Source organism: Physella acuta, unplaced genomic scaffold (assembly GCF_028476545.2).
Source record: "Physella acuta isolate Inbredline_101_S28 unplaced genomic scaffold, ASM2847654v3 ptg000875l, whole genome shotgun sequence".
Lineage (NCBI taxonomy): Eukaryota > Metazoa > Mollusca > Gastropoda > Physidae > Physella > Physella acuta.
In genome coordinates, this window is record NW_026732392.1 from 103,632 (window position 1) to 117,853 (window position 14,222).

The window sequence follows — 14,222 nt, forward strand, 5'->3', positions numbered from 1 at the left end:
GTAGTTGATGTTAATTACTTATACTGTAGTTGATGTTAATTACTTATACTGTAGTTGATGTTAATTACTTATACTGTAGTTGATGTTAATTACTTATACTGTAGTTGATGTTAATTACTTATACTGTAGTTGATGTTAATTACTTATACTGTAGTTGATGTTAATTACTTATACTGTAGTTGATGTGTACATAGACATGTAAAACGGTTTTGATGTGTACAGGCAAATTGTGGACACATTTTATTCTGTACTTTTTTGTGTGTCGAAGCTTGCTGTAATGCTGATGTATCATTCTATTTCTTGTAATCTTTCTTTTTCTATTTTACTAAGCTAACAATTCTAATTTTAACAATCTCGATTATTATCATTTTCTACCATTTTAAACAACAATCTTGAACTATAACCACAGCCAAAACCTTTGCCGGAAGTTAAGTTGCAAGTCCACTCCGAATCGTAAACACAAACTAGACTTTAAATCCTAGTACGTGTATATAACTAATTCCTACTCCATCCTCTATAATCACAACAAAGTCTTAATAGATACATTGACCGAGCTAGCAATAAGCACATAATTAAAGTAAGTAAATTATCCCTTAAACCTAATGATCTATAGGACAAATGAAGTCAAGTTCACCTATTTCTGTCACTAGGACATATTAATGGATACTGTGGTCAGCAGTAACGTGAGTTAGGTACTCAGAAGAGCTGGGTTGACTCAAGGAGTCCTACTGACTTAAACCCAGATTTGAACTTGAGACTTTTGGGTTATTAATCTAGCTCTCTACAGCAAGGTCACTCCGTCCACAATCAAATACTAAAAAGGCTAAAACGTAAAAATTCATTAAAAAAAAGATTGATCTGTTTGAAATTTAAATCCAAAACCATTGAGTAAGAGAATAGCAGAGTGAAACAATCAATTCCAAACATAAAAGTTCGAGCAAAAAATAAACCGGGAGTGATCTCCTCAAAACTTTCTCGAATGTTCTTATATAACTTGGAATATAGACATGATTTTTAATTACTTAAACTTTTAAAAATAGAATAGAATCTCATAGAAAAAAGAATTGCGCACCAAGCGAACGCCAAAACAAAATGTGCATAATAGTGCGCAATATTATTAGTACTTTTTTTGAGAAATCGAAAATAGCGAAAATTAGTACTTCCCGTAAACGGAAATTACTGAAAATTTGGCAGAAGGTAGAAACTTAGATCTTTTACTTACATGTGAAATTTCATTTATCTATCTGAAATAGTACTCAAGTTATAGGCGTTTGAAAAATTTAAAGTAGAAAAAGTACCACTTCCGGTTATCTGAAATCGCTCAAAAGTTGATCAGGATCTACGATTTTGATAAAACACTTATATATGAAATTTCATCAACCCAGCTGTAACAGTTCTCAAGTTATCGTGTTTACACACAGACACACAGACAGACACACAGACATACGGACAAGATTGCAAAATTATGTTTTTCCGTATCAGTGAGGTGTAAAATGTCGAGATTTGTGAAAATCTCGATTTATTTTTTTGCACGATTACAAGACTTTCTCTATACTTCGTATATACGAGAAAGTAAAAATCAGCATTCTTTCATAACATATAACGTCTAATGGGGATTACTCAGGATAGGACAAACTAGTATAGTTGTCCTTTAGCCTTAAAGAAAACCATAATTGTATTTATATATTAAATATATTACCATTATCTTAGTCCCGGACGTAGCCAATAACGCAAGGAAGGTTTATACCAAATTTTAAGTATTTTACTTATGGTTTCGAGAAAATGTTTACAAAAAAATTCAAAATGTGATAAAATATTAACAAAATAATTTTTGACAATTTATTGCCATACATATACCCTACAATTTATATACTGTATTATAGCAAAAGAAACATTACTACTGCCGTAAAATTTTGAGATGTTTATGACGAATAGTTTTTTTTTTTGGTGTTAGTTTTTGTTTCCCTCCCTTAGTCTGGGTGATACTGCCCCCTTAAAACAATATACACTTTTCCAGATTTCATAAACAATGTGATATTTATAAATAAAGTTTTCTTCTCTGTTTATGCTTGACCTGGTAAATTATTATATTTCAGTATCCAAAACGATGTTCTACGTTGGTTTTTTTTTTTTGGCTTCTACCCTAGAGATCACATGGCCTCATCACCAGAACCGGTATTTCTATCTGGCTGCAACCATCAAGTACTTGAACACAGAAAAACTGAGCCAAACAAACTCGCAGAATTTATGTTGTAAAACTAAAGTAAAGTTTCCTTTTTAGATCTAACGACCTACTGGGCAGATGAAATAGAGTTCATTTGTTTCTTAACCTCGGCATATGAGGGGATATTGTGACCAGTACTATGCTCCGCCTTAACTTTCCCTAACGTGAGCTAGGTACCCATCTGAGCTGAATTGACTCATGGATGCTCAATTGACTTGAACCCGGATTCGAACTAGCGCTCTACTGATAGGCCACACCGTTACTTGTTGTAGGGTTGACTACACAACATTCATAAATAACCATGGAAAAACTACAAATGCCTTACAGTCGAAGCTATAAGCTTTTCAGAATAATTGCTTACAACAAATATAGATAATCAGTTGGCCAAACACGATTTCATATAAAGACAAAACAAATATTAACTGCACTAAAAATAAATATAAATAAAACACATTTTTAAAATTCCGTAGCGGAATCTCATTCAAAAAACAAGCCAGCCGTGACCAATATTAAATTGTCGTTGGCTAACTAATCAAGCTATTGTTATTTAATCTAGTAATCTCAGAGGCGTAGCGACCCTTCCCGGCATTAAGGGACAAACTTTCAATTTGGCGACCCCCCCCCCCCCATACATTTTTTATATTTATAATGCAAAACTGCAGCTAAAATGAGCTTTTAATTTTTTCTATAACCCATTTTGGCGCCTGGAGCGCCCCCACCCCCGCTACGCCTCTGAGTAATCTCCAGTTTCATGACTGAAATTTTTTATTGTTTATGTTTACATTTAGCGAGTAATCAAATGTCTAGTTTCATTTTTAAAAAATTAGATATTATTGAACTGTCACTTGATATGAATATGTCTGTAAAGCATGGACATTTATAAAAGAACATTGCGTGAAATATAATTGCTGACATAATATAAGCATATATAGAAAAGCTTATATCACTGCTAAGGAGAACCGTCCCAATATATGTAGGCCTACTTATATATATATATATATATATATATATATATATATATATATATATAATGATTTATATATAACAAAAAATATAACAATTCAACAATTGTAGCTCGGCCGAAGAGCCCTTTTCTCACGGCCTTTAGTAATGCCCTTCGTAACGGGCCTGTATGCTCCTGAACCTAAAGTATATGAGCACCCCGTTGAGTATCCAGATCAGGATGCCGAGAACGACGCCGATGATGTTCATGGCTTTTGCCTTGTTCGCGACCTTCTTGGCCTCCGAGTATTTTCTTTGGATTATTAGGTTTTCAGCCTGCGGAGAAGGGTAACACAGTAGACTTTGTTTGGGGAATGGGGGAGAGAGAAATTCTGTTCGGACACATTTTGAGATACTTACAAAGGGAGAGAAAGAAGTGCACATTGTCTTCTGTATTAGGATGTTGTATGACGTAAATGACAAACAATAATAAAACCACTTACATCAGCTGTATACACCAGTCCAGCTATACCTAGGGGTAGACAGCAGAAGAGCATAACAAGTATGCTACTGCATTTGTAACTGGGAACATCTTGGAATGGTTCCTAGTCATACAAATATATATATATATATATATATATATATATATATATATATATATATATATATATATATAAATATATATATATATATATATATATATATATATATATATATATATATATATATATATATATATATATATATATATATATATATATATATATAGGTTAATTGACATTAATTAGTACGTATGGTGTTGTGCTTCGAAAATGTTAAATTTGATACTTAAATAGATATTATAGCAAATTGCTTAAATCATTACCTCTGGCATTCGTGGCCCAAGAGCATACTGCCCGGCATACAAAGGCTGAGCAGCCATCTCTGGTGTAGGTGCATCTCTCCAATACGGTGAGTTCACCACAGATGTGTCATCCCTGTAACTCTGTACATAGGGTGTGGGCTGGGGTTGATTTTGTTGCACGGGGTAACTTGGGACAGTGGGTGGGGCGTAGCTGTAGTTGTGAGCACCATAAGCATTATTGGGGTAGGCTGACGTTTCATTGTGCGAGTAAGCTTGTTGTTCTTTACGGGCCGGGAAGTCGTCTGAATAAGGAGGCGGGTTATTTACGTTGGATTTACGAGGTTCATAATCGTCCTCGTCATCATAGTATTTATCGTTGTCTCCTCGCCCCTCCATAGCGTAATGATCCTTTCGGTCATCCTGCTGGTCAGCCGATGTCCACTCATCATAATCATAATCGTAGTAATCCTGGCCATAGGTATCAGTGTGTCCTTCTTGATTGGTGGAACGTTCGTCTCTGTACTGACCATACTCTCGCCTCTGATTTGACCAAGGATAAACAATAACGTTTTAGATCTTTTAGCTGTTCGTATTAAACAACTTCGAAAATAGGCTTGAAAAGTCGTGTTCATGGTAAATTTTAAAACAAACCTTTTTAAAAATATGGCAAGCGATAAATTTATAGTTACATTATTAAAACTTAAAGCTGTTTGGGAAACACCGATTACACTTATTTTCATATTTTTGTATTGAATACAAGCCGCTGAAAAGCCGTTTGGATTTATTTTACCATTTCAAATATATTTAAAAACCGCCCGCAACATCTACTTGAAGTCACCCAGGGAGAGTAAATTAATGAAAGTCACAACTATTGTTTTCCATTATAAAATACACACTAGTGGTTAATGGTGTATAGCCTACTAATCCAAAGTAAAAATAAAAGTTTCTTTAATTACGGTTATGGAACTAGATATTATTTGTTTGTACATTTCAAGCCTTAATAAAACGCGGAATTCATTTTGTACTTATTACACAAATGTTATAAAATATTCTATTATGGTTGAAAAATACGCTATCTGACAAAAAACATTTGGAACTATTTGGAACCAGCTTTTCAAGCCTATTGTATGGAAAAATCGTAGCCACTGACTTTTTAAACCTTATCGTAGTTACTAACTTCGTATGCTTTGTAAGCGTAAGGGGGTGGGGAGTGGAAGCAAGCAAGGGATGGTTAAGGGATGAAGGACGAAGGATATTGAATCATCAAAATGCGGTCTTTAGTTATAGAATCAAGTTTATTAAAATAAAATATTTAAAAAAAATGATAATTTAGACACGAAATAAAATATCAAACAAAAAAACCAACAAGCTAATTAATAAAACATGAATTCTAAATGTGTATTCAGCGTTAAAGCATGCGTTTTAAAATAGCCCACACCTGTATTGAGATTATGCACACCACACCACTCAACAATTCAAACAACACTGTGCACTAGGCTAAGCTGAGCTTTTTTTTATTGACATTTGACGCAGACTCGATCCGGTTTAAAAAGTGCAAGGTACACGCATTGCATTCGTCACGTCAAACAGGTAGATAACATTGTGCTCAAAACAACTTTAAAAAGTGGATGTTTTGTAGAGAAAAGAAAAAATGTATAGTGTTATGTAAACAAGGTGTGTTTTTTACGTTTCGTACACAGTCATAGTGTAATGTCGACATTATATAGGCAGCCATAGTGTTCTGTTAATGTTCTGTAAAAGGCATTAGTGTATTGTGAACTTTGTTTAAACATTGTGTGATGTTTACGTTATGTTGACAGTCATAGTGTTTTGTCTATGTTATGTAACATACATAATGTGTCGTCTACGTTATGTAAACAAACATATTGTGTTGTCTACTTGTTAAACGGACATAGTGTATTGTCTACGTTATGTAAACAGACATAGTGTATTGTCTACGTTATGTAAACAGACATAGTGGTGTGTCAACGATGTATAAACAGACATTGTATAGTTGTACAGTCACATATGTAATTAAACAGTTTCACCACTTGAGCTGTCAAGAGAAGGTTTAAAAACATACAACTGATTCTTATTATAGAACATATATTTGACGGGGACAAAAATTTGTTAGCGCTTTCTCCTGTGTGCGCATTTTTCTGTTCACGCTTTTTTCTGTTTACGCTTTTTTCTGTGTGCGCAAATTTCTGTTTGCGCTTTTTTTCTATTTGCGCTTTTCCCGTTGCGCATATTTTTTTGCTCTTTTTTCCGTTGCGCATCTTTCTGGGAACCATATTTGACATCAAATCAAAAAATGTATAATAGAACACGGAGTTGTAAAACTGAAAGACCTGACAAAAATGTACACACCTGGTGGCCTCGATCTGAGAGTTCTGGCTCAAAGTCATCCTCGTCAGCACTCAACAAGAGAGTTTTATCACCGCCTCGATCCATGGTCTAAGGGAATTGGTATAGAATAGAGAAGTTTTTGTGTAGGTCCTTGTTCTAGTAAATGATTATAGGATAGAGAAGTTTATATTGGATCGTATTCTAGTAAATGATTATATGATAGAGAAGTTCATGTAGGGCCATGTTCTAGGAATTGTTTATAGAATACAATTTTAGTGTAGGTCCATGATCTAAAGAAAAGTTAATAGAATATCGATAACTTTTCTGCAGGTAATAGAATATAGAACTAATATCAGGTGTTTTAATTGGCAAATAGTAAAGTTTTCCTTTTTAGAACTAGAGATTCAATGTCCAGATGAAGTAGAGTTCATATTTTTGGATAATGTAGGGATAATGTGGTTAGGTACCCATCATTTATTTGGCAAAGGCACTAGATTAATTATAGCGTAACGAATTTGATTGCGACCCCTTAGCAAAGGTAATAATAATAATAATAATAATAATAATAGTAATATTAATAATATTAATAATAGTAATATTTTAGTAGTAATAGTAATAATAATAGTACTACTACTATTACTACTACTACTACTACTTATACTACTACTACTACTACTACTACTACTACTACTACTACTACTACTACTACAACTACCACTACTACCATACTACTACTAGTAATAATAATATTAATTATAATAACAATAAAAATGTTCAGGATTATGATGCTGCGGATAATCGTGATGATGATAATAATTATGATAGGCCCCTTAAAGTATCAATAATAATAATAAACAACTATATAAACTATTAAAGGATGTATGTATTAAATCAAATATTAACGGGTTCCATGATAAAACTTTTGAGAATCCTTGTTCTAAATCAAGAACTTAACCAAACAGGATGCAATGTGACAAGCTTAGGAAGGAGGATCCTGTTTGTTAAGTAAATATAAAAGGCTAGGCTTATCGGAAAACATTCTGGGTTGATGTATTTTTCATCATTAATTGTAGTTTTCTATCTATATCGAGAACCATCATTACCTTAACACTTATTCCAATCTTATCCTTTTCAAAGCTAGCTGTTTGATTTGTTACTCGTATTTCTTTTTTTTTTTTTTTTTGGCTCAGTCCAGTGTTTCTTCCAGACTTTTTTCTCCGGGGGGGGGGGGGCACTTGAAATTTTCGGGGGGGGGGGCGGTAGACTTTCTTCGGGGGGGGGGAGGACACTGTTAAAAGTTTATATTTTCTATATAAATTATATAAATTTCATTTCGTTCGGGGGGGGGGGGGGCGGTAAAAATTTTTCGGGAGGGCTGCCCCCCCCCCCCGAAGAGATGCCTGGAAGAAACTCTGCCTCAGTCATGTTAGCGTTAGTTTGATTTGCCATGGTCGCTTTTATATTTATATTGCTTGTCCAATATCACAAAAATAGGAAACTATTTAAACATTGCATTTTTAAAATCATTAACGGTAATTCAATCACTTACCCGTGTTTTTCTTAACAAATATTTTTGTCACCGAAATGTGTAAGATAACCTTTCATCTTTGTTTATATTTTATCTTTATTTTCTATTCAACTGTACTTGTCACAAACTTTACCAACAGCTCACATGATTAAATAAAGCGGGTATCGTGGTATCCAATAAAACAAATTACCACTAAACCTCCAATGAAACAAATCCACAACCTACCTGAAAAATTGCTTGTACACGAATACACTGTCACGGTGTTGCTTGGGGTAGGACTTGACTGCGCATGTCTCTACACGGCGACTGAATCCGGTTCGTGGGTAAATCGTCCTTCGGGCTAACCGACTTAATGCACTACTTGCATTTCTATTTACATAACTTGGGGAAATGAAGAGCATTACAAGTATCTTTGTTTGCTCATGCGTAGCGAAATCACCAGGCACACAAACGTAAACAACTACGATAGATATGTACATGTAAACTATGGTTAATGTGGAGAAGTTGATGTGTACATCATGTAAATTGTGGTTTGTTCCCACGTTTTCTTTAACTTGCTTTTGCGTCTGTCTTTCCATCAAATCTTGCGATCGAAATTTCGAGCACTTCCCAGTTAGCTAGCACGCTGAAATTTTCAGGGAAGCTTTGTTTCCGATGACAATACAATATTCAATTATTATTATTACTAAATTGATCCATGGAAAAATTTTATTGATCATTTTAGACTTCTATTGATTTGTACAAAAAAAGGGACATAACCTAGTAATTGTAATTTGATAAAAACAAGGTTCGGGTTTTTTTAGTGTTAAATAATTATCATTAAATTTCTTTTTAAAAACCCACGTTTTCTGATTGAACTAAAAAGTAGAAAATAAATGCTATACATCACAATAATGCAAGCGATCACTCTACTATAAGCGATTGCAAACTGCGTGCGCATTATGACAAAAAATGAAAAACGTGGGGCGCCGTGATTTTCTTACAGTTTCTAACACTGTTGACTCTCTACAAGCTCCCTAATAAAACTCAATAGTATTATCTAATCAATAGTAATATAACTTTTACATCTTATATTAACAATGACCGATAAAAAACTTTTACTTCGGCGCCCCACGTTTTTCATTTTTTGTCATAATGCGCACGCAGTTTGCGATCGCTTATAGTAGAGTGATCGCTTGCATTATTGTCATGTATAGCATTTATTTTCTACTTTTTAGTTCAATCAGAAAACGTGGGTTTTTAAAAAGAAATTTAATGATAATTTTTATACGTGTAAACTGTTGTTGATTTGCAGAAATTAATGTGTACATGTAAATTGTGATTGGTTTTATACAGTCATGTAAACTATGGTTGAGGCGCAGGATTAGGTTATGGTTCTTGCGGAGAAGTTAATATGATTGGTGTGTACAGGTAAAATATAATTAAAGTTTAAATGTAAACTGCGATTAATATGGAGGTACACATATATTGTGATAGAATTTATTACGTAAATGGTGGCTGATGTTTACAGGTAAACTGGAATCTATCAGGTAAATTTTAACAGATGTGTACAGGTACATTGCAGTTGATTTTATCAGGTAAACAGTGATTGATTTGCAATAAAAAGAAATTTTGTTTGTAAATTTTCAAAATGGATGAACTGTTAATTACTTATACTGTAGTTGATGTGTACAATGACATGTAAAACGGTTTTGATGTGCACAGGCAAATTGTGGACACATTTTATTCTGTACTTTTTGTGTGTCTAAGCTTGCTGTGATGCTGATGTATCATTCTATTTCTTGTAATCTTTCTTTTTCTTTATTACCAAGCTAACGATTATAATGTTATCAATCGCGCTGATTATCAATTTATACCATCTTAAACAAAAACCTTGAACTATAACCAATGCCTAAACCTATGCCGGAAAATAAGCTGCAAGTCTGCTCTAAGTTCAAATCGTAATTTCAAACTAGACTTTAAATCATAGTTCGTGTATATAACTAATTCATACTCCATCTTTTATAATCCCAACAGTGTCTAAATAAAAAAAAATTGACACAGCTAGAAATAAGCACGTATCTAATTATCTATAGGACAAATGAAGTTGATTTCACCTATTTCTGTGACACGGGTGTATTAAGGGATAGTGTGGTCAGCACTATACCAAGCCGCCTTTACTTTCCCTAACATGAATTAGGTACTCATCAAAGCTGGGTTAACTCAAGTAGTCATAGTGACTTAAACCTAGATTTGAACTCGAGACTTTTGGATTATTAATTTAGCTCTCTACAGCAAGGTCACTCCGTCTACAATCAAATACTAAAAAAGCTAAACCGTAAAAATTAATTTAAAAAAAGATTGATCCGTTTGAAATTTAAATCGAACAAAAACATTGAGTATGAAAAACGGAAAGTGAAACAATCAATTCTAAACATAAAAGTTCCAAAAAAAAAAACGACATACTTTCATAACACACGGAACATTAACGTCTAAGGTCTTGACAATTCTAACATACCGATTAAAAATATCTAACGAAATAACTGTCAGGATTGAACAATTTATTATGACAGATGCATGATTTCCGTCTTAAACTACATATATATATATATATATATATATATATATATATATATATATATATATATATATATATATATATATATACTGTTTGCTGGTAGGCCTATTCTGATGTTTATCCTAAAATGAAATAGTAACTTAGTTGCTCATTAATGTGGACCACTCATGATAGGACTAACTACGACAGTTGTCATTTAGCCTTAAAGAAAAACTTAGTTGTATTTATGTATTAAATAATAAGTCGACATGTTCTAGTGATATTGTTTGTTACAGTGTTGATTGTAGTCGGCCTGTATTGGCTGAGTTGTTTTGGTTGTCATATTTTTCTTGATTTTTTAAGCAGTTACATTTATGTTGGTGTTTATCATAACTAAATCGGTGGTTAATGTTCCCCCACCCCTAAATCACAAAATGGCATCCTGGTCTCACACCGGTGGTTACCCGTGGTGTCACCAGGTAATTTAAGGGCTTTTAGCCGCGTTTATTAACCAAGTCCCCAGGACTCCAATACTTGTACCAGTGACCAAACGTCTTGCTCATGTGGCCAGAAGCTTTGTTCTTGTGGCCGAATGTGTGTACTTATGGCCGTATGTCTTGTTCCAGTGGCAAGAATATTGTACAAGTGTCCCAATGTTTTGTATACGTGGCTGGAAATCTTCGTGCCGCTTGTGTGTTGAACTAGATCGTTGTGAGTACTACTCAGTATTCATGAAAGGATTTAAACCGTGTGAATTAGTGATATTTAATGTGTGATTCTGAGATTACATATCAGTGCAAGTAGTGAAGGTAGAACCTGGGAAGATGATATTTACCTGTGTGGATCCTGAGTTTTGTACATACAAGTGTGCTACTCACACTTTTATATATTGTTCTATATCAAAACAATGAATTAATGTTTATAGCCAAGTTCAATAATTCCGCATTGAATGTAAGTTTGATAATTTTTGTCTATTGACTTGTATTATAATTTTAAGTGATGTTTCCTAGAATATTAAAGACGGGCCATGTTTAATGTTTGAGTTGTGTTTTCTTTTAATTAAATTTTACTAATCAAATCCCTTATTGTTTAAACAAAGAGATATTTTTTATTTGCCACCGGAGAAGAGTATATCCATCCATAAAACATTGACATATGTATAAGAACTGCGCAAAATATAGTTGCTGACATAATATATGCATGTATGGAAAAGCTCATATCACTGCTAAGGAAAAACTTACCAAATGTATTAACTTTATATATATATATATATATATATATACATATATATATATATATTTATATATATATATATATATATATATATATATATATATATATATATATATATATATATATATATATGTGTGTGTGTGTGTATGTATATATATAATGATTTATATACAACAGACATACAACAATTGTTACTCGGTCAAAGACCACTGGTCGACAATATGAAAGCAACGCTTTCTCACGGCCTTTAGTGATATCATTGTTTACGGTCCTGTATGCTCTGGACCCGTACGTAGATGCTCACACCGTTGAGTATCCAGATCAGGATGCCGAGAGAGACGCCAATGATGTTCATGGTTTTCGCTTTGTCCGCAACCTTCTTGGCCTCCGAGTATTTTCTTTGGATTTTTAGGTTTTCAGCCTGAGGAGAAGGGTAGCGCAGTGATCGGCTATAAATTTACGAGGTAAAAGTTTATATTAGTATCTAACTATATGTTATAATGTGATAGGGCATATCTGAGAGTGGTAAATGCGTATTATCTGATTACTAGCGTACCAGTTGCGCTTTGCTTCGAGTTTAAAAAAAATATATCAAAATATAAGCAAACAATCAACAAGACACTCTGAAAGCACACGTTGATTCATTGCCCAAGATAATTCTGTCAAAACCCGGTTTAAGAAATCTATGTTCATTATTTGTGGCCGACCCAATTATTTATTCGCCTGCCTAATAATGTTTTTCATATTCTCGAAATGGAAGATCTGTCAGTATTGAAAAAAATTATAATATTGCAGGACCTAATTTATGCTTATTTGCTGTGAAGAGGATAATTACCGGTTACGTTGCAAAAAACATTACTTCTCCGGCTGCATAATTAAGTAAGTTTTGTTATCTTTGAATATGTTTTAAATTTTATTAAACAAATCTACGCTATTTAAGGACTACATACTAAGTTGAATATTCTGATCTCATAGCCTCAGACACAGCGCTTGTGATCAAACACCAGTTGATAGACCACCTGTGATCAAAGACCCTCTGCTGAGAAAACACCTGTGGTCAAACCCCCTATGGTCAAACCCCCTATGATCAAACCCCCTATGGTCAAAGCACCGCTATGGTCAAAGCCCCGCTGTGGTCAAATCCCCTATGGTCAAACCCCCTATGGTCAAAGCACCTGTGGTCAAAGGTCCGCGCACCACTTACAAAGGGAGAGAAAGAAGTGCACATTGGCTTTTGTATTAGTAGGATGTTTTATAATGCAAATGTCAAAGAATAATAAAAAAAAAACCACTTACATTAGAGGAATACACCAGTCCAGCTATACCTAGGGGTAGACAGCAGCAGAGCATAACAAATATGCTACTGCATTTGTAACTGGGTACATCTTGGAATGGTTCCTAGTCATACAAACATTATATATATATATATATATATATATATATATATATATATATATATATATATATATATATATATATATATATATATATATATATATATATATATATATATATATATATTGGGCATTAATTTATTCTCATGTTGTTGCGCTTCAAAATCAAATAAAATTTGATACTTAAATAGATAATATAGCAAAGTTCTCAAATTATTACCTCCTCTGGCATCCGAGGCCCAATAGCAACCATTTGTGGCGCAGGTTCATCTCTCGAATTCGGGGTGTTCACCACTATTTTGTTATCCCTGTATTTCCGTACATTGGGTGTGGGCTGGGGTTTATTTTTTTCCACGTTGTTGGTCTTGGAGTAACTTGGGACTGTGGGTCGGGTTGTGGGTGTGGCGCAGGTGTTGATGTGAGCATCGTAAACCCTCTTGTGGTAGGCTGATGTTTTATTGTGCGAGTAAGCTTGTTGGTCATTTCGGGCTGGGAAGTCGTCTGAATAAGGAGGCGGGTTGTCTACGTTGGATTCACGAGGTTCATATTCGTGGTCGTCATCGTAGTATTTATCCTTCTCTCCTCGCCCCTCCATGGCGTAATGATCCCTTTGGTCAGTCAGTTGGTCAGCTGCTGTCGACTCATCATATTCATAATCGTAGTAATCCTGGCCATAGCTCTCTGTGTGTCCTGCTTGATTGGTGGAACGTTCGTCCCTATTATGACCAGACTCTTGCCTCTAATTGAAGGAGGAAAAACAATATCGTTTTAGATATTTTAGTTGTTAATATTAAACAACCTCGTAAAATACGCTTGAAAAGTCTATGTATTCATACTAAAATTGTTTTTTAATGTAAGGCCTGACAAGGGGGGCGTATAAAATCCTAATGTAAATATCTACCTCTACCCCAGGCTAATCATCAATCAGGCGTCAGTCAACCGTGGCTGACCCACGGTGGTTAAAATCCTAACATTACTCTAAATTAAAAATAAACCGGGAGTGATCTCCCCTAAACTTTCTCGAATATTCTTATATAACTTGGAATATAGATAATGATTTTTAATTACTTAAACTTTTAAAAATAGAATAGAATCTCATAGAAATATTATTAGTACTTTATAAATTTATATGCTTTTTTTTTTGAGAAATCGGAAATAACGTAAATTAGTAC

General features: G+C 33.9%; 1 protein-coding gene across 1 annotated transcript; it reads right to left on the reverse strand.

The window, feature by feature from the left end:
• Nucleotides 1–905: 905 nt before the first annotated feature.
• LOC131952506 (uncharacterized) lies at nt 906–8,187 on the reverse strand. The gene is made up of 5 exons (XM_059315194.1): nt 8,113–8,187; nt 6,381–6,467; nt 4,032–4,550; nt 3,670–3,771; nt 906–3,502 (listed from the first exon to the last, which is right to left on the reverse strand). Exons 2-5 carry the CDS (start codon nt 6,462–6,464, stop codon nt 3,329–3,331), a joined length of 879 nt encoding a protein of 292 aa, XP_059171177.1. The 5' UTR covers nt 6,465–6,467; nt 8,113–8,187; the 3' UTR covers nt 906–3,328.
• Nucleotides 8,188–14,222: the final 6,035 nt, after the last annotated feature.

Bases quoted from the DNA above. Each gene is read 5' to 3' on its own strand.
- LOC131952506 (XM_059315194.1), bottom strand. From the start codon at position 6,464: ATGGATCGAGGCGGTGATAAAACTCTCTTGTTGAGTGCTGACGAGGAT. The intron at 4,551-6,380 runs GTGTGTACATTT...TGGTCAAATCAG, and splicing joins TCTCAGATCGAGGCCACCAG to AGGCGAGAGTATGGTCAGTA. The intron at 3,772-4,031 runs GTAATGATTTAA...TTGTATGACTAG, and splicing joins TTGGGCCACGAATGCCAGAG to GAACCATTCCAAGATGTTCC.